Below are 14,753 nucleotides of genomic sequence, written 5' to 3'. Positions count from 1 at the left end.
GGGGTGATGGGGAAATGGAGTCTTGACTTGTCGCCCAGGCTGGAGTGCAATGGCGCAATCTCAGCTCACTGCAACCTCTGCCTCCCGGGTTCAAGTGATTCTCCTGTCTCAGCCTCCAGAGTAGCTGGGATTACAGGCATGCACCACCACGCCCGGCTAATTTTTGTATTTTTAGTAGAAACAGGGTTTTACCATGTTGGCTATGCTGGTCTTGAACTCCTTACCTCAGATGATCCACTCGCCTTGGCCTCCCAAAATGCTAGGATTACAGGTGTAAGCCACTGCGCCCAGCCCTTGTTTTATATGTTTAAGGGTAATTTTAATCAACCAGGAAATAATTTTAGTGAAAGATATGAGTAGAGTGGATCAAACACCAGAACAAATTGTTCTTTCCTTACTGTTATGAAATGTTGTCTTTATCATATACTGAATTTTGTATGTATTTCTGTTTCTGGACTTTTTGTATATACAATGATGGGATGTTTACTTCTGTTCCTCTGCCATACTGCTTTAATGGTAGTTTTTTTTTTTTTTTTTAATCAAAAGCAGTATGGTTGAGATGATAATTTTCTTTGAAAATTAATATCCCTGACATAAATGTTTTTCAAATGTTTATACATCATGAGTAACATCCTTTTATTTGTATTCATTTTAATGATAATACTAAGGAGTTACTAAATATGAGCTTTATATCAAGCACTGTGCTAAGCACTTACTTGTATTACTAATTTATGGTAATTCAATGCTTACAGTGGCCCATATTCTACATACTACATAATTTATTAATATAACAATTATAATATTAATAAATATAGCATATTTAAATTTTTCCAACTGTTTTGCTGTTGCAATAACAGCAAAGGAATTAATAGCTGAAAATGAATAAAATAGAGGACATAAATAGAATCAGAAGAAGGACAGAACTACATAAAAGACTGCAGAATCGGCTGGGCGCAGTGGCTCATGCCTCTAATCCCAGCGCTTTGGGAGGCCAAATTGGGCGGATCATGAAGTCAGGAAATCGAGACATCCTGGTCAACATGGCGAAACCCTGTCTGTACTAAAAATACAAAAATTAGCTGGGCGTGGTGGCCCATACTTGTAATCCCAGCTACTCAGGAGGCTGAGGCAGGAGAATCGCTTGAACCAGGGAGTGGGAGGTTGCAATGAGCATGGATTGCACCACTGCACTCAGCCTGGTGACAGAGCGAGACTGTGTCTCAAAAAAAAAAAAAAAAGACTGCAGAATCATTTCATGGTACAGCAGAACCATCCTATATATGACCTCATATAAATGATCTCAAGGTACAATTTTGTTTTTATTAAATTGCTTATAGTGGTTTAGATTGTTATAGTACTTCTAAAGATTTTATTACAGAAATTTTCAGGTGTACAATAAAGTAAAACTGAATAATGAGATCTTGTGTAGTCATCATCCATCTTGAGCAAATACTGATATGTTAACTGTTTCCGTTTTATCTTCTCCCTCTTCCTCTTCCTTCAGGTGGGTGGGATGCAAATACAAATCCCATATATCATCTTACTCAAGTAGTCCAGTGTGTATATCTAAGAGATAAGATACTTTAAAAAATATATTGTCACATTACCATGCCCAGCAACTAACAATAATTCTTAATTTTATTGAATATTCAGTCCACGTTCAATTGTCCCTAATTATGTAAAAATGTCTTTTTTACAGTTTGTGCAAATGAAAATCTAAATATGGTCTGGGCCAGGCGCTGTGGCTCACACCTGTAATACTAGCACTTTGGGAGGCTGAGGCGGGCGGATCACTTGAGGCCAGGAGTTCGAGACCAGCCTGGCCAACACGGTGAAACCCTGTCTCTACTAAAAATAAAAAAATTAGCCGGGCATGGTGGCACACGCCTGTAATCCCAGCTACTCGGGAGGCTGAGGCAGGAGAAATGCTTGAACCCAGGAGACAAAGGTTGCAGTGAGCCAAGATCATGCCACTGCATTCCAGCCTGGGCAACAGAGTAAGACTCTGTCTCAGGTCTGCACATTGCATTTGAATAATGTGTCTCTTAAGTCTTTTTACTTACTTATTTTGGTGCCAGGTATTGAAGAAACTAGGTCATTAGGCTTATAGAATTTCCCACAGTCTGGATTTGGCTGTTGTATCTTAGTGATGCAGTTTTATCTGTTCCTCCATCCTCTTTAAATAATTAAATCTAGAGGCTTGGTAATTTTCTTGTTCAGAATTTTTAGCAAGAATACCTATTGGGTGATTCTCTGTACTTCCTGTTGCATCTTATCAGGAGGCAGGAGTGACCCATTATAGTACATTGTAATATATGATAGGCTGGTCCTTGACTTTTAGGGTCTCTGTTCTGGTATCTCTCTCTTTTAAAAATGATCACTTATAGTTTCTGTACATTTGTTTTTTCACCTGTATTCTCTCATATTCTCTTCATTAATAAAAGATTAACAGATAAAACTCCATTTTATAGATTAATTATAGGCTATGGAAAATTGTTGTTTATCTAATGCCATAGACTTTTAAGTTTCATAGCCCCAAAATTGGTAAATTGTCGAGTACTACAGTTCTTTGGAGTGTTTTGGATCATGTGTAACTTTGAAAATGTAATGGAAGTTGTAGACCCACTCACTGGAAAATATGCTTGAAAGCTCCTACAAAATTTGGCAATTTCATTTCAGTAGGTTTAAAGACACCCTCTGCTATCTCCACTCATCCATGAACTTCAGTTAAAGACCTCCTACTTTGGCTTATTCTTTAATTCTTATTCTTTCCTCCTACGATGGCTTATTCTTCTTACTTCTATCTCCTGGCTATCCAAGATGGGTGTGTGTGTTTCTCTGTTTCTGGACTTTTTGTATATACAGTGATTGGATGTCACTCTGCTTCTCTGCCATACTGCTGTAATGGTAGGTTTTTTTGGTGGGGGTGGAGGCATAGTCTCGCTCTGTCGGCCAGGCTGTAGTGCAGTGGCACGATCTCGGCTCACTGCAACCTGTGTGTCTCCCGGGCTCAAGCAATTCTCCTGCCTCAGCCTCCCAAGTAGCTGGGATTACAGGCATGTGTGACCACTCCCGGCTAATTTTTGTATTTTTAGTAGAGACGGGGTTTCACCATGTTGGCCAGGCTGGTCTAGAACTCCTGACTTCAGGTAATCCACCCACCTCTCACCTCCCAAAGTGCTGGGATTACAGGCACGAGCCACTGCACCTGGCCATAATGGTAGTTTTTTGTTTTGCTTTGTTTTGTTTTGTTTTGTTTTTTGAGACGGAGTCTCGTTCTGTCAACCACATTGGAGTGCAGTGGTGTGATCTCGGCTAACTACAACCTCTGCCTCCTGGATTCAAGCAATTCTCTGCTTCAGCCTCTGGAGTAGCTGGGATTACAGGTGCCTGCCACCATGCCCGGCTAATTTGTGTATTTTTAGTAGAAACAGGGTTTCACCATTTTGGTTAGGCTGTTCTTGAACTCCTGACCTCATGATCCAGCTGCCTCGGCCTCCCAAAGTGCTAGTGCTGGGATTACAGTCATGAGCCACAGTGCCTGGCCTTTTGTTTGTTTGTGTTTTTTGTTTTGAGACAGAATTTTGCTGTTGTTGCCCAGGCTGGAGTACAATGGCGCGATCTCGGCTCATTGCAACCTCCACCTCCCAGATGCAAGCGATTCTCCTGTCAAAGCCTCCCAAGTAGCTCGGATTACAGGCATGCGCCTGGCTAATTTTTTTGTATTTAGTGGAGACGGGGTTCACCATGTTAATCAGGCTGGTCGCAAACCCCTGACCTCAGGTGATCCACCTGCCTCAGCCTCCCAAAATGCTGGGATTACAGGCATGCGCCATCACGCCTAGCCTTGGTAGTTTTTTTTTTTTTTTAATCAAAAGCAGTACGGTTGAGATGAGAATTTTATTTGAAAATTAATATCCCTGACATAAATGTTTTTCAGATGTTTATACATCATGAGGAACATCCTTTTGTTTGTATTCAAAGGATTCATTTGAACTGATTCACCTATCAGTTCAAATAATAAATAAAACTGTATCATATAGCTTGGTATCTAGCCTGTAGTACAGCTTGGTCAAATTAAGTGCCTGATCATTTAGTTTGGTTTAGTTGATGCACCTGCATGTTTCCAAATTTTTATGTTGAGGTGGTGTTATCGCATAGATCATCTGACTTCTCATTTTTTGTATTTTTCTTCCCAGCAATCTGCAGAGCGCTGTGTAAGCACATTGCTTGATCTAATCCAAACCAAAGTGAATTATGTGGTCCAAGAAGCAATTGTTGTCATCAGGGACATCTTCCGCAAATACCCCAACAAGTATGTCCAAATACCTTTACCCCTCTTTCTCAAATTACTTAGGAAATGTTTAAGGCACTTTGAAATTGCCTAGGTAAGAATTACTCTTTTGAATGTTCCTGGTCATAATAGGATACTTTATCAAAAATCGGAAACATAAAATGGTTAGCACAGGGATTAAAACCTGAGTTTTCACTCTGCTTTCTTTCTTTAGGAAGAATTGAAGCTCTGCCTGAATATGCATTGTCTATTGGCATATATTAAAGTTAACCAGATTCTTTGATGGCAAAGTTACTGTTAAATAGGATATCTATATATTCTAGGTTGTTCAGGCATAATCTCAGTTTATACCTGTTATCCAGACATAATTAATGATTGTGCACCTTTTCTTCTCAGAAATGTATAAGTTTGGATGATATATCGTATAGCACCCTACCATAAAAGCCAGGAAGGGAACAGCTGTGCTATTTACTTTGCATGTTACCTGCTACATTGTGGAGAATTACAGAACATGTAACATTATCAGTCTCATGCCTTTTCTGAAGTATTGTAGTTATTCTCATACAGATATATTAAAAAAAAAACTGCATTTTTACTTCACAAGTTTTTCAGATTGAGGGCCTCTTAGTATATGAAGCAAAAATACTTTTTTAGATTCGATTTTTGAAAAAAAGTAATTAAGGAATCTGAAAATGAAATAAAAGCAGGTTTTATAAGCATCTTAAATCTCATTTTGCCTTACACTCATAGAGCTTCTGATTGTCTTTTTTGAGACGGAGTCTCACTCTGTTGCCCAGGTGAGTGCAGTGGTGCGATCGCAGCTCACTGCAACCTCTGCCTCCCGGGTTCAAGTGATTCTCCTCCCTCAGCTTCCCAAGTAGCTATGATTACAGGTGCATGCCACCATGTCTGGCTAATTTTTGTATTTTTAGTGGAGACGGGGTTTCACTAGCCAGGCCAGTCTCGAACTCCTGACCTCAGGTGATCCATCCACCTCAGCCTCCCAAAGTGCTGGGATTACAGGCATGAGCCACGATGCCCGGCCCACTTCTGATCGTCTTTAAAGATAGTGTTAAATGAAGCAGCTTGTAGTAAATTAGCTTAGTGGTGGGCTCAAGAATTAGTAGATATATTTTGGCAAGGTAGTGGTTTATTAAGCATTGTGCATATTTTTAAAATTTTAGAAATAGTTATTTTGGAAAGAGAACCACATACTTTTACTACTCTCCCAATAAAGAAGAGGGTCGGTTTCTAAATTTTTTTTTTTTTTTTGAGACAGTCTCACTCTGTTGCCCAGGCTGGAGTACAGTAGCGTGATCTCAGCTCACTGCAACCTCTGCCTCCCGGGTTCAAACATTCTCCTGCCTCAATCTCCCGAGTAGCTGGGATTACAGGTGCCTGCCACCACACCCGGCTAATTTTTGTATCTTTAGTAGAGACAGGGTTTCACTGTGTTGGCCAGGCTGGTCTCGAACTTCTGACCTCAAGTGATCCCCCCCACCTCGGCCTCCCAAAGTGCTAGGATTATGGGCATGAGCCACTGTGCCCAGCCTAAACTTTTTTTAATTAACTTTTTTGTTTGTTTGTTTTCAGACAGGATCTCACTGTGTTGCCCAGGCTGGACACATACTCCTGGGCTTAAGTGATCCTCTTGCCTCAGCCTCTCCAGTAGCTAGGACTACAGGCCTGTGCCACTGTGCCCGACATTTAAACTTATTAAGGGTGAAGATGTGTATCTGAATGTGATTGTTAGAGAAATGTATCCATTTCTGGTTTATGGTTAATAAAGAGTTAGGACGGTTTACGTTTAAGAAAGCAATCAAGAGCCTGGTTTAATCAGTAAAAGTAGGCAGATACTTAGTTAAGTGTGCTATTTAGTTGTCCACATCTAATTTATTATACAGGGTCATTCTAATCGTTAAAACTACATTAGCCAAGGAGATGGATTCAACATGGTAAGCCTGAGAGAGCTGTAGATATGTAAAAATAAATATTTTAATTACTTCTTTCTTTGGAGAAATAAGTCAGTGCAGGTACCTTTAGAAGAACTAACATAAAGAAAGATCTCTTTGGGGCCAGGCGCGGTGGCTCACGCCTGTAATCCCAGCACTTTGGGAGGCAGAGGTGGGCGGATCACGAGGTCAGGAGATGGAGACCATCCTGGCTAACATGGAGAAACCCTGTCTCTACTAAAAATATAAAAAAAATTAGCCAGGCGTGGTGGCGGGCACCTGTAGTCCCAGCTACTTGGGAGGCTGAGGCAGGAGAATGGCATGAACCCGGGAGGCGGAGCTTGCAGTGAGCCAGGATCGTGCCACTGCACTCCAGCCTGGGTGACAGAGCAACACTCTGTCTCGAAAAAAAAAAAAAAAGCAAGCTCTCTTCTATAAAAAGGAGAGATAAGTGGATTAAGGGACAGATTTACCATTTCTTCTCTGGACACTGTTGTTGTCTAACTTCATTTGCCTAAAAATAAAGTGGAATTTCTGTTCCTCTCTACCATGAAGGCAAAATGGAACAATAGGAAAATTTTCTAATGTACTTATATGAAAGATTGTTACAAATACAAGGTAGTCGTATTATCTTACACCACAGGTTAATTTTTCCTTGTAAAAATGGCAGTGTGGCTCGCACCTGTAATTTCATCACTTTGGGAGACCAAGGTGAGAGGATCACTTGAGGCCACAAGTTTGAGACAGCCTGTCAACATAGCAAGACCCCCATCTCTACAAAAAAATTTTTTAAATTTAGCTGAGTGTGGTGGCACTCAATTGTAGTCCTAGCTACTTAGGAGACTGAGGAGGGAGGATCGCTTGAGCCCAGGACTTTGAGGTTACAGTGAGCTATGATCGTGCCAATGCACTCTAGCCTGGGTGACAAGAGTGAGACCCTGTCTCCCTGTCTCAAAAAACAAAACAAAAGAACATCTGATGAATTTTTATAAAGGTTTTAAGGTCTAGGTCTTAAAAAATAATTGAAGGGAAATTTAAGTCATTAAAATCTTCTGACTTAAAACCTATTCGTTCTCTTGACTAAAAGCTTTTACAGTTTGGTGGTTTGGTTTAGGGTCCCTTGTTTGTGGTTTTGCCTTTAGCCTTCACTGTTAAATATAGTTCTTAGCTTTGCCCTCAATAACCATAGGTCATTTTTTTTCATCAGGTATGAAAGTATCATTGCCACTCTGTGTGAGAACTTAGACTCGCTGGATGAGCCAGATGCTCGAGCAGCTATGATTTGGATTGTGGGAGAATATGCTGAAAGAATTGACAATGCAGATGAGTTACTAGAAAGCTTCCTGGAGGGTTTTCACGATGAAAGCACCCAGGTAAGTTCTTGTCTCTTGTCTATTCTAGTAGTTTTAGATGTCTTTGGGGAGATTTCAGAGAAAGCAAAGGTTATAGGCAGTTTCTTCTGTGTCTGTATTTACATATAGTATGTTCATTTTTCTCCCAACAGGGATGTCTCTTCTCAGTTTTACTGATTTTTTGTTTTTGTTTTTGAGACAGAGTCTCGCTTTGTTGTCCAGGCTGGAGTGCAGTGGCAGGATCTTGGCTCACTTCAACCTTTGCCTCCTGGGTTCAAGCGATTCTCCTGCTTCAGCCTCCCAAGTAGCTGGGATTATAGGTGTGCACCACCACACCCGGCTAATTTTTATATTTTTAGTGGAGACAGGGTTTCACCATGTTGGCCAGGCTGGTCTTGAACTCCTGAACTTAGGTGATCCACCCGCCTCGGCCTCCCAAAGTGCTGGGATTACGGGCATGAGCCACTGTGCCTGGCCAGTTTTACTGATTTTTTTTTTTTTTTTTTTTTTTGAGACAGTTTCACTCTTGTTGCCAAGGCTGGAGTGTAGTGGCAGGATCGTGGCTCACTGCAACCTCTGCCTCCTAGGTTCAGGCGATTCTCCCACCTCAGCCTCTCGAGTAGCTGGGATTACAGGCATTCACCATCACTCCCAACTAATTTTTTGTATTTTTAGTAGAGACAGGGTTTCACCATGTTGGCCAGGCTGGTCTCGAACTCCTGACCTTAGGTGATCCACCTGCCTCGGCTTCCCAAAGTGCTGGGATCACAGGTGTGAGCCACCTTGCCTGGCCAGTTTTACTGATTTCTAATGTTAAAAACCTACATAACTCAGACCAGTAGTTCTCAAACTTCAGTGAGCATTATTAACACCTGGGGGGCATTTTTAAAGCACATGTTGCTGGGCTTCACCCCGAGAGTATCTGACTCAGTAGGTCTGAGACGTGCCTAAGTATTTGCATGTCTTACAAGGTTCAGGGTGATGCTGCTGCTGGCAATCCGGAACCACACTTTGACAACCACTGGCTTAGAGCAGTAGTTACCACTACTTTTTTATTTTCTGTCACCTAAGAATGACTACACATTTCTGTTAGTAATGGCTGTGGCTCATTACAGCAGGGATTTTCGCTAGAGGCTGTGGTGAGGTTTGAAAAGATTATCTTTGGATGAAAATTCTGAGACTGCTTCTCACTTTCCCCTACCAAAATTAGAGCCACGGGACCAGGAAGCCAATAAATTATTAAGCCCTTTTTTCTTGGCATTTGTACTCAAAGCAAATAGAAAATCATGTATGTAATCTACTATAGCAATTTTAATAGACCTAATTCAAGGAGTATGTACAAGTCAATAGCTTTGTGGTTTAGCAGCCAACTCCTAATAGGCTGTAATCTGACATAATTCTACTGTCTTGGCTCTTGCCCCAGTATGACAGATGATTCCATAATTCCCCCCAAATTGTAGCTTTTGGTAGAAGTAAATAATGAAAGACTTGCTCAGGAGCCAATTTTATCACCATCAGTATGTTAACATATACTTTAAGAAATACAAGCCAGGCTCAGTTACTCATGCCTGTAATCCCAGCACTTTGGAAGGCTGATGCGGGAGAATCGCTTCAAGCCAGGGGTATGAGACCAGCCCTGGCAACATTGCAAGACTACAACTCTACAAACAATACAAAAATTTTAAAAATTAGTTGTAGTGGCTTGCACCTGTAGTCCCAGCTACTTGGGAAGCTGAGGCAGGAGGATTGCTTGAGTCCAGGAGTTTGAGGCTACAATGAGCTATGGATGTGCAGCCTGGGCAATAGAGGGAGACCTTGTCTCAAAATGATAATAGTAATAATAATAATAATAAACACAGGTAACTATCTGGCTTAGAAACAGGCAATATTTTGTGCCAAAAATGCATTTTGAAGTTAAAAGGGTAGAGTTTTCGGTTGAATACCTTTGTATTTCCCACGAATACTTTTGACTGCTATTGTTGATATTGATTGAGTTTCAGCCTTTTGTCTCTTAACCAAAATCAGAAAGGCTCCATAGTAATTCATAGTTGGGGAAACACCACTTTGGAGATGATGGCAGGGAATAATGCCAGTGCCATTCTTTCACTCTATCACAAATTATGTCTGTTTAGGTGCAGCTCACTCTGCTTACTGCCATAGTGAAGCTGTTTCTCAAGAAACCATCAGAAACACAGGAGCTAGTCCAGCAGGTCTTGAGTTTGGCAACACAGGTAAGAAATCTGGAAAAAGCAAGATGTTGATTTGTCTTGTTTCAAATTGTAGGAAATTATGAAACTCTTCCTAGGGGATTCATTTGGGGAAGCTTTATTTGAAGGAAGTATGGCCTTTAGATCCTGTTAAAATATTAAAACCATGCCTTTTTACGTGTTCAACTGAATTGTAGCTAATTCTATGGCTTTTAAATGAGTTGACTGATTCCAGTTTTCATAATTCATGAAAATTGAACCTAGACTCTTAGTTTAGTGAAGGACATACTTAGATGAAAATGACGTGATCTGATAGTACCTGCTTCACTGTGACTTCATTTCAGCTTTCAAATGAAAGTACCATGTGGAGATAATAGATGCCTCAGCAAAGTTTCATGCATTGTTCTACCTTCCAGAGTAGTTGCCTTTCTCACAGAAATTAAGTGTTTATGCTGCTTCCTTGTATTATTTGATATATTTGGATCTCCTTGGAATTATTTCGTTTTTTAGGTCAAAGAAAAGAAGTTTAGATGGATTCAGATCTCAGGAAAGTGGCAGCTGGCTTTAAATATCAGGTCATTATATTAGATCCACAGAAATCAAAATAATTAGGTTTTCTAGTGTAACTAGTATAATGATCATCAGTCCATTGATGATTTAGTAATGTTCATAAATGGATTTGCTAACAGGCCGGCTTTTTAGCAGGCTGTCAGAGTTGCGATATGTGTCTGCAAATGGAATATGATTCAGATATCCAGTTTACCATTTTTCTGTCTTTGTCATCCCTTTATACTGGTGTGTAATCAAAATTTAAAACCCTTTCACAGTACTTTGCCTAGTTCTGAGCCATAATTTTTCCTGTTATTACAACTTAAAAAAATTTATTTGTATGAGCTTTTTGAAGTATTTTAAAAACTTTCTTAAGCATCTTCCTCTGCCTGAAGCAAAGCAATTATAAACATCAGTGGTTAATATTATCTGTATTGAATTGAGCATTCTAATTTCCTGGATCCCATTTGCATCTCTAAGATGAATTCAAAACAATTTCTTTATTCCTCCCACACCCCCCACAGCCAATTTTTTTTTTTTTTTTTTGTACTCTCTTTCATGTTTTAATTTTAAACTCCTAAGTCAGGAGTGTCCAGTCTTTTGGCTTCCCTGGGCCACATTGGGAGGAGAATTGAGAATTGTCTTGGGCCACACATAAAATACACTCACAATAGCTGATGAGCTAAAAAAAAAAATCGCAAAAGAATCTCATAATGTTTTAAGAAGGTTTACGAATTTGTATTGAGTCACATGTGGCCTCAGGTTGGACAAGCTTGCTGTAAGTGGTCACATAGAATGACATTATTAGAGCAGCTCACATTCTGTCAAAACAATTTCTAAAGAGAATTTTGGCCTTTCTTCCTCTCTGCTTACTGTAAATATTCAAGCAAGTATGTTTAGTAGTTTCCTCTGTTTTCACAAGTTCTTAACCTTATCATCATTGTCTGTTAAGGCCTATGTGATTGTATTTAACAGGCACCATAGGAGAGCTGTATTACGAATTCTGGCCAGACTTCAAACTCAGTCTCATTACCTCTTAAGTATTTATCAAAATTTGACTGAGATAAAGTATTTAGGAAGGATTGCTTAAAGGATACACGGTAGTGCTGTTCTTACAGATAGTCTGAAATTCACCTCTGAATCAAGCATTATTAATAGACATCTGGATACCTGGACTGCATTGTTTTTGACCCCTAATAAAATTGCTTTTGCTAAATTATGCTGATACTAAAATACTATCAGTCTGTAGTAATAACAGTCGTCATGGGAAACTACCCTGTTTGGATCTGTTGTTAGCTTGTTATCAGAGTCATTACTTACTTCATTATGTTTTCTTCTTTATGAAGCCCCATCAAATTTCTAACAAGTTTTGGATTTTTCTGTGTATCAGTGTAGCATGCCTGATCAGCTTTCTTTTCCATATTGGTTGTTTGAAACCTTAGAATCACATTTAACAATCTCCCATGGAAACTATGTAGGCCATTGTGGCATGCAGTTTCCTGACTCTGGTTTTAATTAACGCTCTTTAGCCTTAGATGCATTTTTCATAAGCTTCCTAGAACAGGACAGGCTAGAAACTCACTTAATCCTAGTAAGGGTTAGTAAACGATTTCTGTTTTATAGATGAGGAAACTCAGAGAGGCCTAATTATTATGGGGCAGAACTAGGACTCAGACTCAGATAGTCTGGCTCTAGGTCTTGTCCATGGTCTTGTCCACTGTGCTATGCTTCCTCTCTAGTCTGAAGGTTAAGAATGACTTGGAGAATACCTATTCCCTGCCTGAAGCAATATTGAGCATAAACCCATATGTATATGTGTGTTTGCTAGTTTTAAGGTCTTTGTGGATGATTATTTCATACTATAAATAATAAGCAACTTCTCGAGGCTTGCCTTTTTTCAAGACTGAGTCTAGCTCTGTCACCCAGGCTGGAGTGCAGTGGCGTGATCTCGGCTCACTGCAACCTCCACCTCCCGGGTTCAAACAATTCTCCTACCTCAGCTTCCTGAGTAGCTGGGATTACAGGTGCATGCCACCACGCCCAGCTAATTTTTTTTTTTTTTTCCAGTAGAGATGAGGGTTCACCATGTTGGCCAGGCTGGTCTTGAACTCCTGACCTAATGTGATCCTCCTGCCTTCGTCTCCCAAAGCACTGGGATTACAGGTGTGAGCCACAGAGCCCGGCTGAGGCTTGCTTTTTCTGTCCAATTAATTAATGAAGTCTGAGAAGTTATCATAAAACAGTAAGTATGCTGCTGGGTGCTGTGGCTCACACCTGCAATTCCAGCACTTTGGGAGGCCAAGGCGGGCGGATCACTTGAACTCAGGAATTCGACCAGCCTGTGCAACATGGCAAAATCCCATCTCTACAAAAAATACAAAAATTAGCGGAGCATAGTGGCACACGCCTGTAATCCCAGCTACTTGGGAGGTTGAGGTGGGAGGATCGCTTGAGCCCAGGAGGCAGAGGTTGCAGTGAGCTGAGATCATGCCACTGCACTCCAGGCTGGGTAATACAGCAAGACTCTGTCTCGGAAAAAAAAGAAGAAAGAAAAAAAGAATAAGTATGCCTATGTAAGTCTTTTTACCTGGAAGTTTTCTGTTTTTTCCCCAAGTTTGTGAAATAAGAACCTAGATATTTATGGCTAGTGAGTACCAATTTAAGTTTAGGATGCAATGTGGTCGGCTGAATTGTGTTAACTTAAATTGGGTAGTGAGGTTCTGATGATGCTACTTCCACTGATTCTGGACATGACTGAGCAAATTTCTTTCATACTGCTTTTCTTCTGTCTCTATAGTAGAGTTAATTAATACTGTTCTTTACCTGTGCTGAGAATTAAGTGAAGTATATGTGAAATCTTAGTGCTTTTAAGTAAAATGGGAGTATAATTAAAAATATTATTAGTTAGGGGGAAAAACCCAACCCTTGAATCTGAGGCTTCATTTCAAAAATTTATCTTTTTCTCTTACCTGTTACACAGAAATTCAATACAATATTCACTTCAACTCAGTAAAGAATACAAACAAAGGCCGGGCATGGTGGCTTACGCCTGTAATCCCAGCACTTTGGGAGGCTGAGGCAGGTAGATCATCTGAGGTCAGGAGTTCGAGACCAGCCTGACCAAAATGGAGAAACCCCATCTGTACTAAAAATACAAAATTAGCCGAGCGTGGTGGCATGCGCCTGTAATCCCAACTACTCGGGAGGCTGAGGCAGGAGAATCACTTGAACCCGGGAGGCAGAGGTTGCAGTGAGCCAAGATCGTGCCATTACACTCCAGCCTGGGCAACAAGACCTAGACTCTGTCTCAAAAAACAAAACAAAACAAAACAAAAAAATGTCTAGACGTTAGTAATTATTCTTTGTGATACATGGAATAGAAGTCTTCATGTTTTTCTGTCTATGAACTAGGGGCCACCATCATCAGAATCATTTGGGCTGCTTGTTAAAAATACTAATTACTAGGCCCTACTTCTGATGTAATGAATCAGAATCTCTGAAGTATGGCCCCTGGGTTCTGCACTTTCAGTGGCATTCCTGGTATGTTAAAATGTTGATGCACATTATAGTTGAAGAATTACTGTTTTAGTGCTGGCCTGGTAAGTATTGTTTTGGGACCTCTTCCCCTGAGGAAAGCCTATGGGTCTAGCACTACAGTAGATCCAAAACCAAATTATCTGAGTCACCAAACATTTAATGGCAACTTAAGATCACAAAAAGGTCCTGTATTTTTATTTATCTCGGTCTTGACGGTCTGAATTACTGTGGCCTCCATGTAAAATGTGAGGCAGTTGGTGAGGACTGGCTTACAGTAGGCCTAACAGGTCATCCCTCAGAACGACAGAGTTTGAGCAGTAGGAGATTCTTCCCTACTCCTGACTTTTCAGCCTTGGGAGATCTGCACTCATTTCTCATAGGATTGTGTTTTTCAAGTTAGTGTCTATTTAGACTTTGATCCAGTAACTCTATCTCCAGTAGTTTGCCATATTGCAGCATTTTGAATAATCTGTAGAGGAACTCTCAAATTTTTTATATATATATATATATATATATGGTTTTTTTTGTTGTTTGTTTTTTTTGTTTGTTTGTTTTTTTTGAGATGGAGTCTCACTCTATTACCCAGGCTGGAGTGCGGTGGTGCAATCTCAGCTCACTGCAGCCTCCTCCGCCTCCTGGGTTCAAGTGATTCTCCCTCCTTAGCCTCCCAAGTAGCTGGGATTACAGACATCTGCCACCATGCCTGGCTAATTTTTGTACCTTTTGTAGAGATGGGATTTTGCCGTCTTGGCCAGGCTGGTCTCAAACCCCTGGCCTCAAGTGATCAGCCTACCTTGGCCTCCCAAAGTGCTAGGATTACTGAGCCACCGTGCCTGGCTGAGATTTTTGAATTTTGTGAATC

General features: G+C 40.5%; 1 protein-coding gene across 8 annotated transcripts in view; it reads left to right on the top strand.

Moving 5' to 3' along the window:
• Window positions 1-14,753, top strand: part of AP2B1 (adaptor related protein complex 2 subunit beta 1) — a 147,275-nt gene that overhangs the window by 54,113 nt on the left and 78,409 nt on the right. For all 8 annotated transcript variants that reach the window (XM_054670950.1, XM_063798696.1, XM_003953061.6 and 5 more), the window contains exons 10-12: window positions 4,200-4,315; window positions 7,454-7,619; window positions 9,731-9,829. In XM_054670950.1, coding sequence (XP_054526925.1) covers window positions 4,200-4,315; window positions 7,454-7,619; window positions 9,731-9,829 — 381 coding nt within the window. The remainder of the gene's footprint in view (window positions 1-4,199; window positions 4,316-7,453; window positions 7,620-9,730; window positions 9,830-14,753) is intronic.

The sequence above is a fragment of the Pan troglodytes genome, chromosome 19 (assembly GCF_028858775.2).
Source record: "Pan troglodytes isolate AG18354 chromosome 19, NHGRI_mPanTro3-v2.0_pri, whole genome shotgun sequence".
Classification (NCBI taxonomy): Eukaryota; Metazoa; Chordata; class Mammalia; order Primates; family Hominidae; genus Pan; species Pan troglodytes.
Note: the sequence above shows the minus strand (reverse complement) of the source record. Positions and strands in the feature narration are given on the sequence as shown.